We start from the raw sequence: 17,480 nt of genomic DNA on the forward strand, positions 1-17,480 counted from the left end.
GAAAGCATAGTCGAAACGTTGAGACCAATCAAGAACTCACTCCGCGGTGATGTTTATAACGATCCACTAAGCTAAAGTAGTAGTCCCGGCCGCTATTACACCCATGAGTAGTGTAGTTAAAAAGGAGAGTTCTTTCCAGAACAGAGAAGTCTCCCGAATTCCAAAAATCTACTCTACGGTAGTAAAATATAAAGCAAGACAAGTTCTCAAAATAACATAATCTTCCTGGCACGGTGTTACAGCAAATAAAATGTTCATGTTATTGATACCTGACCTACTGCCTCAAACCCCATATAGCACAAGAATGATTCACACAAATATATCCCTCAGAACTGTATGGTGTTTCCTTCTTGAATATCACCGTCTGTAATGTTGTGGCTGACCTTGTTAGTTCACGTTACCGCAAATAAAATCTTCATATTATTGATACCTCACCTACTACCTCAAACCCCATATAGAACAAGAATGATTCACACAAATATATCCCTCAAAACTGTATGGTTTTTCCTTACACTATCCTTGAGAGGATAGTGTGCAAATCTTTTTTGTAGAAGTATATATTATGGATAGTTGAGATGTGCACAGTGGTTGATGAAGTATGTACATCCCTATTCGTTTCAAAACAAACACTTCTATAGCCCAAGGCGCCCAATAGGAAGGCAATGTGTACATTAAGTACGGACTTGGCTGTGCCGGATGGTGGAAAGGATAATAACAGGAAAAGGAAAAGATCAAAAGGTGGACTTTGGACAGAGAACGTCGTAAGATGAAGATGTGGATGTGTAGGATGGATTCATGTGGCCATAACTCTGAAGGCAATGGATGGTTGAGATGAGCATCGTGGTAAACACAGCACAGAGCAAAGAGATGGCTGCAAACATCAAATGGCCAAACTCAAAGCTATCAATTAAAACTGTAAACACCATATTTAACGAGTGCATTTTGGGTGTTTTTCAAAGTCATGTTCTATCATCTGTTCGGAGCTCGAGTACCTGCACTCGTTTATAAAGGGAACTGGCGCAACATAAACTGTTTGAAATAAAATATACCAGGTGGGAATGTTAATATTGGACTCATTTTTACAGTGGAAAATCTCCAGATTTTGAACTGGCGCAACATAAACTATTTGAAATAAAATATACCAGGTGGGAATGTTATTGGTTAAACCCTCTTGTGACTAAATTTTCACAGTGGAAAATCTCAATAGATTTTGAGAGTCAATGGTAATAATGTACGAGTTTATTATGTATACTTACTTCTCTGAATACGTTTATAACTATATACCACCTAATGTCGATTGTTTTAAAATTTAAAATAGTAGTAGTGAAAGTACATTTACAGGAACACACCAATATACCATCATTTCATATACGTCTTTTGGAAAGCAAAACAATTGAAGGAATGCAATCTTCAGAAAGCAAGCCAAATATAGCACTCCTTACTGGTTGGTATCTATCAAAAACTAGAGGCTTTTAGTTTACGTTGGATGAACTTTTCCTAACACAATATGGTTGTAGCTGCCTATATACTGTACATCACGAATGAAGTTCTCATTAGACATTTAGTGGCCGAAAATACACTGCCGTAGAAGTCTAAAACGAGAAAGAAGATTTTCTGTGAAACCTATGCATAAAACAACTACACGACTACATAATATCAAAAAGCAAAATCAATTTATAATTCTCAACAAATATGAGGTCCACGAATGTTTATACCGTCTAACACGTCGTTTCTTCGCTCGAACAAATACACGTGAAACAAACCGTTCCTAATGACAATATCACTTTACAGGTAGTATGCGCGCCATTTTACGTGTCGAATTATCTTGTAAAATTGGATTTCCGATACTACAGCCATTCGGCTTCGCCGGCTTGCGTTAAACCGCAAATTTACAGCGTCTGCTCTTTCTGCACGTGGCTTTAATAAGGCAGACGCAGCTTCATTGAATACGTTTAACGCGAATACCACTTAATGTCATTTATGATTTGTTTATATAAAACTTAAAAGTATCCGAGTTAATGAAAGTACATTCACATATGTGTGCATCACTTCATAATATTTCTTCATGATGCTCTAGAAAGGTAGACTCGGCTTTCATTAAACCCACAGCCTAATCCAGGGTTTTGCTTTAAAACGGAGGCAATAGCGACAGGGGTCTGCCGATGTTATGGTCCAGATGGAGACTAGTATGTTATGAATGACGTCACAACACAAGACTATGAAGTACTGCACCTAGATATAAGAAATATACAATCGCTGATTGGAGAATAGTTTACTTTGTACAAGACCTTCAAGCTTCATACCCAAACCATTTTTACACATTGACTACCATGTCAGATACATGTATTTATTTTTCTAATGATTAGTTATTGTTTTTATGTTTTATTACTTTTTTTTACTAATTGAGTATTGATTTCTCTTAGAACCATACATATTTATAAAAGCCATTATACATGCGTTCAACGCAATCCTTCATCTCTTACTTCTATGAATCTAAGCTGTCAAGAGTCAGAAAGGGCCTCATTTATATGCAAGAATGGGCCTAACCAATCACAACCTACACATGGTTCTCTGTTCTCTGGATTGGAAAATTGAAAATACAGGAACGTTTTATTTATAATATTTTGGCAAATGTAAAATGTGTGACAACCCCCCTTGGCAAAAATGATTTGGCAAACATTTTGTATAATGTTATTATTATAAGAAAAAAACACTGAGGACTAAAAAGATACTAGAATTGTGAAGATGGCGAATTTCCCAGTATAAATTCTGGTCTACTGTGTTATGTATGTGAAGTGTGTCCTGAAACCTTTGTGGTGGACAATTATTAACACAAATTCCCGAAGATAATCGGGACATACTAGTCGAAACGTCGATTGCTATGGAGTAAGCAGCTATTTTCACATCCATCCGACTCAAAAGAGGGTTAACCACATTGTTCCACAGTTAGAAGTATTACTGATTTAACATGTATCCAGCATAAAATCAAACTTTTAAGGCTATTAACATAAAATAGGCCTATCTATAAATCAACCTTAAAGTTACTAATAAGCGAAAAGGTAAAATAAATGGTTTAAGGTAAATAGTTTCAAGATCAGCATAGATGCATCATGCATTATGGATGTCTTTGTACAGGAAGTTATATCAGAAACTGGAGACACACACATACATGTACATGTATAGTCTCCTGATCGCAACATTTGTTGTACATGAATAATGCTTACTGTAGGCCTAGATCACTATTCTTGCCGAGGCCAATGTGACTGTACTAACTTTATATATATCACATACCTCACTGTACACACTAAGTCCAACAACAACCTATTTGTATATGTAATGTTCCTTGATGTAGACCAGGAACAATTATAATTGTTTCTCTACATGGTTTGGACGACTCTGTTATACAGTTACCAGGTGTGGATTTCACAAAGAGCTAAAATGGTTCTTAGTTGCTTTGATTGCTAAGTGTGATGTCATAATACAAATTAACCACCATGGTTATTATTTGTCTTGCGATGAAATGTATAGAGCGAATTGAATAACCCCTTTTTTGCTATGAAAGTCGCCATCTTGTAGGGCAAACCGTATGCGCGTAAAAACGCAAACATGTTGTTGGGCAGATATTTAAACGATAACGCCATTTGCAACACGGTCTATTGCTTTGTGAAAATGGCCATGTGATCATAAATCATTTCATAAGAAAAACACACAATGATAACCCAGCCCCCAAATAACTCAGCCCAAAATTGCATCCCTTGTTTTTTGCATTTAACAAGTTAAAAAGTAATTATTCATCTAGCCATTACAATAACTAAGTATTTAGAATACTGATATCAATATAAAAATTCTACTCCAATTATCAACTGTACAATATCATCGAGTACCAGATTATTAAACAAATCATTTGTAAATATGAAAATTAATAAAAAAATAGGTTTTGACCTGTGGTTCTTTTATAATTAAAAAAAGAAAGTACCTATCTGAATGGTTGATGAATCTTTGATTCCTTGAAACAAAACAAAAATCATATATGGAAATAAAAACATCATAAGGCACAAATTCTATTGAATATAATATAACAACTTTGTTCATCAATCAAGAGGCAGTACAAGATCCTTCTAAGAAAAATTGCCTCAGGTGTTAACAAAACTTTAATTTGTACCTTTTTCGGTCAAGTTTTCCTTTGGTATTTATTTCCTGAAAAGTCCCTTTTGCAGGTCTGTACCTTCTTCGCCTTCCTGGGGCTGGAACTGCGCCAGAGTTGCTGCGTAGGTATACACCCGTGCATCTACGAAATCACCAGCATTGCTGTATTCTGAAATGTAAAGTCATACATTCAATATAAGGTATCATTGCTGAGTGGTTAAAACAAGAATTTAAGTTCTGGTGGTTAAGTTATCAGAATGTGGTCATGACATATTAATGAAAGAAAAAACACCCTTGTCGCACCATGGTCACACAAATTTGTGTGCTTTCCGATGCTCGATTTCGAGACCTCAAATTCTAAATATGAGGTCTCGAAATCAAATTCGTGGAAAATTACTTCTTTCCCGAAAACTACGTCACTTCAGATGGAGCTGTTTCTCACAATGTTTTATACTATCAACCTCTCCCCATTACTCGTAATCAAGAAAGGTTTTAGGCTAATAAATATTTTGAGTAATTACCAATAGTGTCCACTTCCTTTAACATTGACTCTAGTCTTGTTTTCCAAATCAGCAATATCATCATTGATACAAGGCATGATTAAAAAAAATTAAAATCTAAAAATTGTAAAAAATCATCCTCATCATCAGTTCTACTGTATAAATCATACAATTTTTAAAGGTCAAATTTCCAGACATTGCCCTTCCAAATCTTGAACCTGCAAGAAGTGTCCTACAGTCCACTTCTAGCAAACATTAGGCAGTGCGCTATAAAACTTATTAAGGAAATTTGTTGTACTTGCCATTTAGCTTATGCAGAAGTTCATGCATTGGTGCTTGAATTACTTCAATAAATTCTCCTTCATCTGAAACAAAGAACAAAACAATCGCATTCCATTCATGATTCAAATCTTTCAATGAAGAAAAAAGATTGTGTTTCGTAATCAAATTATGCTGTTACTGTGAACAGTCTTGATCATCACAAATTGGTTCACCCTCACAGCTAGTTTTGTAATAGTCGCAACGACACGATTAACCGAGTAACTGAAAACGATAATTGCGACGCGACTAAGCATCCAGTAGTCAGGACTACGACACTAGTCTCCCAGGCTTAATATTTTGTAGGGATATTTTGCCTAATACAAGGGTTAGCCTACATGATCATCCTTTGATGTATTTGAACACACACCTGAAAATATAGGTTAATGTGTATACCTACAGGAAATCTGGTTGAGAACAAGACCTTGGTGATAAAAGAAAATGGTTTTAAATATTTTCAGAATTGAGATAATTGCTCTTCTTTCTAGAATTGGGGCTTACTTCACATATGTAGCGAAATGAAACCCATTTAAATGCATTTTATTGATTAAACCAGTGACCTAGATTGTATACCTATCAGATCGGACCGCCTGCCTCCTTTATCCGGGTAACTATTGTTCTTTGTGACACAATATTATTCTTGATAGAGTGCTCTTTCATCGAAACACAAATAATTGGAAAAAACCTCCTTTAATATCTTAACCTTGTTCAGTCATTCTCCCTATATGCCATTAATCAGTTTAATCACCATTAATTTATTAACAAACTGAAATCAACATGTGATGGAAAGTCGTTGATAAAATAATTTTTCCTGCCTGCAATTACTTAGTTTGGAGTTTGACAGCTGAAATGCACTGGGCACATTTGGTTGTTATCCAAGACCAGTATTCTCACTCGGTGTATCACAGCATACATGTACATGCATGCATAATCTGTGAAATTTTGGACTCAATTGGTCATACAAGTTGCAAGATAAGAATGGAAGTAAAAACACTCTTTTAGCACATGTTCTTTTAATATTTGAGTGAGAAAAATTACCTCTTTTTTTTAAAAAATACATTACCTTAGCGGGAGCCGTTTCTCACAATGTTTTATACTATCAGCAGCTCTCCATTGCTTGTTACCAAGTAAGTTTTTATGCTAACAACTATTTTGAGCAATTACCAATAGTGTCCAGTGCCTTTTAGACAAATATTATAGTGGAGGATGAATTAGTCTCCATTACTGTACTTTTGTGCGTATGCAATCACCACCTTGAAATCTTGTGGTATTTGTAATAGTTCACAAATTTGAACGCTGGTTTCTGAGAGAGGCTCCAATGTCAAATTGAGATACGTGTTCCATTAGTTTTTTAATAGGTAGAGTGCTCTTGAAAGTGTGGGTGTTACAGTCTCTTAGGTCACATTAAAGCCAGTGGACACTATTGGTTGTTACTCAAAAATAATTATTAGCATAAACCCATTCTTGAGGGAGACGATGATAGTATAAAACATTGTGAGAAACAGCTCCCTCTGAAGTGACGTAGTTTTCGAGAAAGAAATAATTTTCCACGAATTTGATTTCGAGACCTCAGATTTAGAATTTGAGGTCTTGAAATCAAGCATCTGAAAGCACAAGGGTGTTTTTTCTTTCATTATTATCTTGCAACTTCGACAACCGATTGAGTTCAAATTTTCACAGGTTTGTTATTTTATGCATATGTTGAGATACACCGAGTAAGAAGACTGGTCTTTGACAATTACCAATAGTGTCCAGTGTTTTTAAAGCTGTGTGAAGTACCATTTTATTAAGACCGTTTCCGAACTTTGGACTTTGTCTTCAGCTACGGCTTGTTCTTGCATTTGTGCCTATTCTTCAACACTGACAGAAACGCTGATCAAGCTGTAGCTGTAGGCGATAGTGCCGTTTCAGACTTGGCCTGATACTCTTGCAGACTCGCCCAGCTTCCGCTTCCTCTTTTTTATAGAGAAAGAAAATTTGGAAATTATCAATCACTGCCAACAGAGGGCAGCATTCATTTACTTTGCAGCCGCTCAAAATGAGAGTGGGAAACAACCTAGTGTCGTTTTTGTGCAAGTCACTTGTTTGTGTCTTGCTCCACATAAACAGAACTGAAGCATACCAGTTAACTTCTCACTCAAATACTAAAAGACTATGAACCTTTTTTATGACTGAAGCACACCAATTTGTGAAACAAGGGTGTTTTTTTCCTATTATTTTCTTGCAACTTCAATGAATAATCGAGTCCAAATGCATATATGTATTAAGATACACTAAGTAAGATTACTGGTCTTTGACAACTTCAAAAGGTGTCCAGAGACTCTAACCTATCATGCTAACTGTTTAAATTAGCTACTCTTTGGGGGTTTTATGATTGTTTTTTAATTTGCTATATTTTTGTGGCTGTTTTTATTACTAGGAAAACACTTTTTGTGTTTTCATGATGAATAAATAAATATTATATCTTATCTAATCTCATCCTTAAAGGCAGTGGACACTATTGGTAATTACTCAAAATAATTATTAGCATAAAACCTAACTTGGTAACGAGTAATGGGAAGCTGTTGATAGTATAAAACACTGTGAGAAATGGCTCCCTCTGAAGTAACATACATGTAGTTTACGAGAAAGAAGTAATTTTCTACGAATTTGATTTCGTGACCTCAGATTTAGAATTTGAGGTCTCGGAATCAAGCATCTGAAAGCACACAACTTCGTGTGACAAGGGTGTTTTTTCTCCCATTGTTATCTCGCAACTTCGACGACCGATTGAGCTCAAATTTTCACAGGTTGGTTGTTTTATGTAAATGTTAAGATACACCAAGTGAGAAGACTAGTCTTTGACAATTACCAATAGTGTCCACTGTCTTTCAGCAGGATCATCCATTCAGCAAAATTTAAATTGAAAGAGTGAAGGAACAAATACAAAATACTGGATTGGCAAGATAGGCTTACCTGGATTGGATACAGGCCTTTGGTTGAACGGTTCATCTCCATCTATCTGTAAAATGAAGCAACTCAGAATTCAGTACCACATAAAAACATGTAACTGCTAATATGTAGACCATGTGAACCTTGTTTACAATAAGTGTGACCTTGTACATTCTTTGAGTATTCTGGCAGGCAAGATACTACACTAGTCCTATGGGAAAGTTGACATTTTGTGTCATAATTTCCAAATAAAACCAAGAGTTGTGAGGTAAAAGCTGGTCAAGTTTTGAGATGTGCCCCCTTTCATCATATCAAAAGTTGATAAGAATTAGACAGTGCAATCTCTATAAAGTAGAAGATTTTATGTTTTCTTCCATTGAGCTATGTACAAATCATGCCTGCAGGAAGTCCATGCTGTGTGTCTCTTTTGTAAACAGGTGATGTCACAGGTCACATCGTCTATAGGATTTGCACTGCCACTAGTAACCGTGAAATATCTGGTCTGGTTCGTCCGGGTCAAGGGTTCAAATCCTGCTCGAGTGATATGCCTGTGATTTTTATTCACGGAGCTCAGGGTAAGTACTGAGTATAGACGACATGACCTCTGACGTCACTCGAAAACCATAACATGATTCGCGTGCATACCGCCGGGCAAAACCTTTGTTTTGTGGCAGCCAGCTAGAAAGTGTATGCAATCTTACCATGACTAAGCGTCTTTTGCTCGGCGAAACATGATGTATACAGTGTTTTGTCAACAGAGAGTGGTTTGAATGTAAACATAGGTCACATCGTCTATACAGTGCTAAAATACATCGGTGTATAATAATAACAATTATAGTAATAATAATAATAGCAATAATAATAATAATAATAGTAATAATAATAAAACCATTCTTATATAGCGCATATCACCGTGAGGTCCCTATGCGTATAGTGGTAAAACCAAAATTTATGTTCTTTTTTTTTTACAGTCCTAGACCATGGGCAGAGACAACAAGTACGGAGTCTCGCCTTTGAGAGGTCAAGGCCACTTGTTTTACAAAAAGGCACCCACATTGGGAAATCTTCAAGTCTTGGAAATATTGAAGCCAAGACCAGAGCAAGAGGCCATTGCATCCATGTAATTCCATCCCTGGATCAAGACCACAGGAAACAGAAACTTCAGTCTTAAAGGCACTGGACACTAATGGTTATTACTCAAAATAATTGTATGCGTAAAAAATAACTTGGTAATGAGCAACAGAGAGCTGTTGATAAGTATAACACATTGTGAGAAATGGCTCCCTCTGAAGTAACGTAGTTTTTGAGAAAGGGGTAACTTCTCATTTAAATTTAAAAGTACTTCAGGCCTAACTTTACACATCTAAAAGCACACCAATTTGTGCAACAGGGTGTTTCTTCTTGCATTATTCTTTTGCAACTTTGATGACGAATTGAGTCAAACTTTTCACAGATTTGCTATTTTAAGCATATTTTGGGATACACCAAGTGAGAAAACTGGGCTTTGACAATTAACGATAGTGTCCAGTGCCTTTAAAGATCAGTCTTGTGATTGAACAAAATTGTAAGATTTTGGGTTAGGATTCTAAAAAGACAAAGCTTAACACCCACCTGCATGTATACTAAGTTTAAAGTTGAGGCAGAAAGACCAGGATCCATTGCAGTCACTTTGAAATAAAAAATAAAAGATAATTTATATGAAGGTCTGCCTCAGGGTCGCAAAGATAAATAGATCAAGCCAACTTCTTTTTCTATAAAGAGACTTTGATCATTCTTGCTTAGAATGCTTGTGTACATGTACTTCATGTTGTGATAAACATTCTTTCCTTACACAGCAAGCACAGAAATTTGTACTAAAGGCAGTGAACACTATTGGTAATTACTAGCATAAATTATTAGCATAAAACCTTTCTTGGTAACGAGTAATGGGGAGAGGATGATAGTATAATACATTGTGAGAAATGGCTCCCTCTCAAGTAATGTAGTTTTTGAGAAAGAATCAATTTTCCACGAATTTGATTTTGAGACCTCAGACTTAGAATTTGAGGTCTCGAAATCAAGCAACTGAAAGCGCACAACTTCGCGTGACAAGGGCATTATTATCTCACAACTTCGACGACCGATTGGGCTCAAATTTTCACAGGTTTGTTATTGTATGCATATGTTGAGATACACCAAGTGATAAGACTGGTCTTTGACAATTACCAACAGTGTCCAGTGTCTTTAAGCAAGACACTTTTAAACCATTGCTTCGTCCTTCGGATGGAACAAGCTGTAGGTCCAGTATGTTGTTATAAAAACTAGCAACGCACATAACAGACCCCAGTACACACTTATCGAAAAGAGAAGAGGTTTGCCTTGGTGTGTCTGGCAGTGCATTTATCTATAATAAAAAAAGGCTGCTTTTAAAGAGAAGAAGAAGAAATTGTGCCAAAGACACATGAACTATTGACGTACCTGGAGAGACACTGCTTACTGTCCCAACATAGCCTGTCTCTTCCTTCAGCTCTCGAATGGCTGCTTCTGAGGGCATTTCATCACTGTCTATTAAACCTACGGATCAACATCCAACAAAAATAATGTTAAAATCAATATCAGGGAGAAATGCAAAATCAAACATGTAGTATCTCAGTATAGATGGATTGCACATCATTGATCACCGTATTTGATGATAAACATTAGAAAACAGTGTACATGTGCATGTGTATGCACTATGTACAACTCTCAGCCAATGATAGCCTTTCACACGTGCACGTTCCATCAAAGATGGTGGTCAATGGAGTCATGTGCAAGCCATCTATAGAACCCTGTGTAACCCCAAGGGTAGTCTTTGGTCCTAGCTATGCAAGGGTCAACATGAGTTACCGATGTTTGATTTCGCACTCCTCACCAAATTAAGTCAATGTCATTGTTTGACATAAAGCCATAACAAATCCATTCAATCTCCATTCATATAGTAGCGTTTACCTACTTTTAAATCAATCTTTAATGTAGACTAAGCCTGAGTAAAATAAAACATACAGTGGCCCTCATGGAAGGGGGGGAACCCGGTGCTCATAACGCCAAGAACCCCCCCCCCCCCACCAAGACCCAGTGAGATCAAATTGATTCAACAACCCATTCAATAACCCCACACAATGTGTGTCTTTTTCCCTGCTTGCTTCCACCCTCCCACCCCCACCCCATGAAAATGTCTGGTAATGCCACTGAATACATACATAATATCTAATGTAAGGATCTTCAAACTGCATGCAAAAGTAATTCCAATCATACATGTACTGCAATGATGGGATACATTTCAGAAACACTAGGAGGGAAATTAAGGGGAAGCAGACTTCCCAAGTAATCAATGTAAATACACAAGTATGACTGCTCTGCTGCCACCTATAGTCTGAAAGTTTCCTATTATTATTGCTACTATTATTTACTTCTCTAAAACAAAACAGATCGAACTGACTAGTTACAAATGTACATTGCATACACGTAAAACAATAATAAATAGGAAAGGCTGAAAGGGAGAGAAAACACAACATTTCATTAGCAATTTATAGACAGAGTGTATAAATGACAGGCAATAAAATATCACACCGTGTATACAATAAGATGTGACTGAGGAAGAAATATCGTACACATGTAAGCAATAAATGATCGGGCAAGAAAATATCATGCACATGTGTACAATAATTATAGACAGTGTGAATAAATGACAGGCAATAAAAAATCACACCGTGTATACAATAAGATGTGACTGGAGAAAAAATATCGTACACATGTAAGCAATAAATGACCAGGCAACAAAATATCATGCACATGTGTACAATAATTATAGACAGTGTGAATAAATGACAGGCAATAAAATATCACACCGTGTATACAATAATATCCAACTTGGGAAAAAATATCATACACATGTAAGCAATAAATGACCAGGCAACAAAATATCATGCACATGTGTACAATAATTATAGACAGTGTGAATAAATGACAGGCAATAAAATATCACACCGTGTATACAATAATATCCGACTTGGGAAAAAATATCATACACATGTAAGCAATAAATGACCAGGCAACAAAATATCATGCACATGTGTACAAAATGTGACCAGGCAACAAATATCATACACAAATGAATGGGCAAGAAAATATCAAACACGGTGTATACAATAATGTGAATGATCAATAAACATCATACACAATTTATACAATAATATGTGAATGGCAACAAAAACCATACACAAATGAATAGGCAAGAAAATATCAAACACGGTGTATACAATAATGTGAATGAGCAATAAACATCATACACAATGTATACAATAATATGTGAATGGCAACAAATATCATACAACATGAAAATACAATAACAATGCAAGGGCAATCACACATGTGTGGTCAATAAATACAAATTGACAAATATTTGCATACAGTGTACATGTACATGAAAGAAAAATGACGAGTATAAATCACAATTGGTTATCATCAACAAAGAAAATCAAAACAAAGACAGGTACATTTATGAATCAAAAACAACCATTCAGAGAAATATTACCATCAGAAACAAATGTAAGATTCCTTCTAGCCAAGAAAACAATATTTGAAGAGCCCAAAATAATGACAACAAACATTGTCTTGGGGGGAAAAGGGGTCAAAATGCACAGGGTACAAATGACCCTAGGGGCATAGTATTGGCCATAGGGATGTCAGGGTGTCATTTGGACACAGGACACCCTGTTTTTAAATTGCCAGGAAACTTTGCCTGTATGATTCGTTTTTAAAAGGGCAAGGGCACTAAGGCATTTTCTCTTTGGTAAAGGTCATACTATGAGGAAATTGTAAATTTCTATAGCATTTCAAGGGCAATGCATGAAGGCAATCGCCTTCATTGCCTCCGTGAGTGAAGTATCAGGCACAAATCATGGCTAAAACATGCTTAGGGGAACCTCTACCAACCCTCTACTGGAAAATTATCTTACTAAACTGACAAATAAAACTTTACCTGCAGGGAATTCTATCGTGTAACACTTGAGAGGTGGTCGGAACTGCCGCACCAATATCAAGCAGTCGTAATGAAGTAGCCTCTTTAGAATTGTTACCATAGCAACAGCTGTCAACAAAAGACAAGACAAAATCATTGTAAATGTTAGACAACATCATTTAAATTCACACATATATGAAAGGTTAGAAAACAGACCTAGCAACTTTGGCAAAGTGTGGCAAAAAAATAATTAATAGCAGAGTCTTTCTCGAAGGCTAAAATGAAAGAGTTACACACCTTAAAAGGTTACCCACTTATGTTCTAGACCCATATGTTCCAACACAACTACATGTTCAGACAACCCTTCGATCTGACACCCCTATTTAAGTTCCTAATCCTAAGCCCAACTAGGCATAGGCAACTACGTTCAGACAACCCCTCGATCTGACACCCGCTGCACATGCACGGACGTCACCATGATGTCGGATTGTAGGAGGAACATAGAGTAGTCATGCTACATTGTTATACCTCTGTATAAATTGTGAAGCTTGATTGGTCGAGAACCAATCACGTGTCGTGCAACAAATACGCATGTATCATGGCTAAAGATGTGCGCTACGCGTAATGCACAGCGCGCCGGGTAACATGAAAAGTGATGTACACCAGTGTACATCACCTTGACCGTTCCCACCGTTGGTCGATTTCCAGCGCTGTACAAAACACACACGGGTTCGAGGGAACAGGTGAAGAATTGTTTCTTCTTTAAACTGTTCGTCTGCTTATTAAACCATGAACTAACTATGCATTGCTCCATCTAAATAATGTTTGAAGATGACAACAGAACTTTGAGAAGAGGAATAACAATTTTACCAAGGTATAACAAAACAATTGGTGCATGCTGTGACTGGGGCCCATGGGTTTTGTACACCCTCGGTGGCAAATGGTACCCTCGGCTTCGCCTCGGGTGCCATTTCCCCCCCTCAGGTGTACAAAACGCCATGGATCCTGTCACAGCGTGACATTTGTATACTGTACATCAATGAGACAGTTTGCGCCTTGCAAGCAGCATTGCCAGGAGACCCTTCTCTTTCATGACCATCTCGGGTTTTGTTTGTGTGTGCATTCCACAACACACAAGATGGCTCCAGCACGGTTCATACATGTACTGGGAATGGGACATTTTTGATATCATTGGGACAAGCCTCGTCCATGAAGGCAAGTTTTAGACCAAACTTAGGATAGAGAAAACATTTTTTTACCATCCTTCTTATTATTTTGACAACTACACGTACATGTCCAGCAAGAGCCCTTTAATTAGACTATTCTACCCTTCCAATTTCACCATTTCGAGACGATAATTGGATGCAGTTTGCACACAGGTGCCAAGCCTGTTGCTTCACTTCTGGAAGGGTAAGGGCACCAAGGCGAGTTCTCATATTTGTGAGAAAATTGTTAATTTCTAGCGAACATTTCAAGAGGCACCAAGGCAATGCCCACGACAAAACGGAGGCCTCTGTTGCATTAGTAATGAATCAGGCCTGATGATCCCCAGAGCAGCTGCAAAGAGCCACAAAATTTGACCAACTTTCACTCAGACCAAAAAGGTCATAGAAAGTTCATATTAGGGTTTGACGTACCATCAGCGACCCCAACTCTCTGAGGTTTGGTCGTTCTCTCCACCATCTCCCATGTCCTGACTTTTCCTGATGGATCTTTGTATGTAATCCTCTCTAAGGATATCCACTTCTCTCGGTGAACAGTCTGTGGACACAAGAAAAACAAAACTTGAATCTCTTTCCGAAGAGCGCTGTAAACAAATCAATACATTATTGAGACTTATTGCAAAAGATCACTTTATAACACTTAGCCTTGCTCAAGGCAGTCGAATTATTCACTCCGAACAAAGACCGCCGCTGCATAAAAACCCACCTGTATTCACTGTGCGTAACATCGCACGACACGATGCCCCCGTACACTATCCGCATGCGGAGGCCGTCAGGCCGACAGCCTTGTAGGGTCTGTGTTGAAGCCACTGACCTCATTAATATAATAAGCGAAGAGTTCCCACGGTCAGCTTATTACCATAATGCCCGCGAAAGACGAGACATGTCTACATCACACACAACCACGCATGATAGGCATGCGTGAATGGACATCAAAATGAATAATTCATTTGCCTCACATCCTGTGTTGTCTGATAGGTCTGACGAAAGATATACATATTCATGAGCTGCATACTAGCATATCCCAGAGCCCCCCCAATTTTTTCCACTTGTGGAAATTTTTCAATACAACACATTAAACCCGGAATTTACAGACCCGACAAGGCTGTCGGCCTGACGGCCTCCTCATGCGGTTAGTGGTACGAGGGCGGATGACTTATGTGCACAGTATTCGTACGATGTGACAGTGTGTATAAGGGTGGGTCATGCGGTGTGATCGCACGCACCACGCACAGGGTATACGGGTGGGTTTACAGCGGCGTCTTTTCGGAGCGAATAATGCGACTGCCTTGAGCAAGGCTATATAACACTATGCTTCAATTGGTCACTTCGTAAAAATGCGATAGTCACAGTGAAAGCTAACACTACAATGTATCTAAATCATGGGTAATGTGGCAAATCTAGTGATGTGCCAATCTACTTAGTGTTATTGCAAAATTATAAAGCATGCTGGAACATGCTGAAAATTTCAACAGTGAAGAGCATATTTTTGTATAAAAGTGATGTTCAAAACGTCGTCGCTTCAGAGAATTTCGCCGATTTAATGCATCAGTTAGCTAAAAGTTGGATTTCGTAAAAACATTTGAAATAACTTTGTTTCATCGATCTGCACACAGAGTCCACATAAGACGAGACACTCTTCTGGAGAAGACATGAAAAATGGCACAGACAGCTGCTCCAGATAAACCCACACAGTGTCCCAAGCTGATTAAATCGGCCCAATTTCCAGACAGCGGCTGCAGATAGGAAGGCTGATTAAATAGGCCCAAATTAAACCGCATTTGTATTGATTACAACACCTAGTAGTGCAACCTATGACATTTTGTGACAGTTCAAGTAATGAACAGGTCTAGTCAGTGAAGTACAGCTTTGATCTTATGTATGCTCTTGTTTCTGCTCTACCAGCCAGGCTTCTGATTGATGATACCCAAGCATAATTTGTAAGGACTGTAAAGGGGGTAACCCTGTTTCAGCCCTAGGAGAAGGTGGCAATGGCCCCTGGAAAAATGTAATTGCAGCCCATACTTTGAAGTGGCCTTTAGGCCTTGTGTGTCAGGCGACTTGCATAAAACAAAAGTAATAATAATAAAAGTGCCACCAAGGATAATCCAAGAAAACACTATCATTATACACCTGGGTTAAGTGAAGCAATTATGGTTAAAAGCCTTGACCAAGGACATAGGTGCTATGTCCTTATTTCGAGATGTTCACCTCTTGTTTGATGAATTCTGCTGTGTTTGCATCTGCTCGACTCGCAGGCTCACTGGTCCCCGCTGTCGACATACTGGACGTATCAGTCACTGACGAGCAGGATCTACATGTACGAGAGAGACAGCTGGTGTCCTGGAGTTGCTTGGAAAACAGCACGGAGAACCGGCTAACGAGTCTAGGAATAAAACCAAAGCGGATACAATACAGTCAAGGGGTACTGGAAACTCAATTTCTTTATTGGCTTATTCTCTTCTGGTATGGCTTTAATAAGAGTGTCAAGCAATGTTGTAGCCTTGGTGGGTGGTGCTGGGCATGCCTGCCCAGAACTAACAAATTTCGCTCAGCACTTTGAGCAAAATACACTGTGCTGCCCAGCACGGACTGCACTTCAGCAATGATGGTCCCAAGGTTGTACATGTAGCTATACCAATGGTGGGCTATACATCAAACGTTTTAGAAGTCCACCACGCGCAAGCAGACCAAGCAATATACATGTTTAACTATAGAGCCATCATTGCTGCAAAGCAAGCTTGAGACATGATGCCCGGTTTCCAATCTGTCGTGTTAAGGGGCCATGCAACTGAAGTTGGGTGGCCTTTCGGCTGAATTCTTTCTCTATGACATTTGGTATTCCTTATCATTAGCTGTGTCTCAGATCAATGCACAGTGGACAATGGACAACATTTTGATGGGAAATCTGTGCTGGTGGCACAATGTATTTTGCTGTCAAAAATTGTGAGTCCTTGTCAGCACCGTGGCTGGATGGCCCCATATCTAAACATTCATAATTTTGTTGAACCTCTCTTGGTTGACTAAATTGGATTTAGAACCCACCGCTACAGATGGTCTAACTATGTACAACAGTAACACTGGCATTTAGAATATAGGCCTATCAAAATCCAAAACCAACACTGTTCATGACTATTTCATTATTTTGTTTTACATTCAAACTTGGTGGAACACATAAGATAAATTTATTTACTTGTTGATTTGAGTCCTGTCTTACCAGGGCAGCCCAATGAGTTGTCAGAGAACTGTTCTCCCCAAGGGCCCTGAATACATACAAAGACAAAATGACGACAACATAAGAAAAATACAATGTTACAATAATAGAAAAGATCAATAGCACCCTGCACTAATCGAGGCACCTACAAGTAACTGCTCTACATGTAG

The 17,480-nt window shown here is 38.0% G+C and overlaps 1 protein-coding gene across 6 annotated transcripts in view; it reads right to left on the minus strand.

Annotated features, from left to right (window-relative positions):
- LOC139950591 (ADP-sugar pyrophosphatase-like) overlaps positions 1-17,480 on the minus strand; it is a 59,819-nt gene that overhangs the window by 40,625 nt on the left and 1,714 nt on the right. For 2 of the 6 annotated variants that reach the window (XM_071949355.1, XM_071949370.1), the window contains exons 2-10: positions 17,290-17,359; positions 16,308-16,482; positions 14,511-14,634; positions 12,895-13,002; positions 10,353-10,448; positions 9,507-9,562; positions 7,920-7,965; positions 4,949-5,011; positions 4,163-4,315 (exon numbers count right to left, since the gene is read on the minus strand). In XM_071949355.1, coding sequence (XP_071805456.1) covers positions 4,191-4,315; positions 4,949-5,011; positions 7,920-7,965; positions 9,507-9,562; positions 10,353-10,448; positions 12,895-13,002; positions 14,511-14,634; positions 16,308-16,379 — 690 coding nt within the window. In that variant the 5' untranslated portion in view covers positions 16,380-16,482; positions 17,290-17,359 and the 3' untranslated portion in view covers positions 4,163-4,190. The other 4 variants (XM_071949362.1, XM_071949379.1, XM_071949347.1 and 1 more) reach the window with 4 other exon arrangements.

This window comes from Asterias amurensis, chromosome 2 (genome assembly GCF_032118995.1).
Source record: "Asterias amurensis chromosome 2, ASM3211899v1".
Lineage (NCBI taxonomy): Eukaryota > Metazoa > Echinodermata > Asteroidea > Forcipulatida > Asteriidae > Asterias > Asterias amurensis.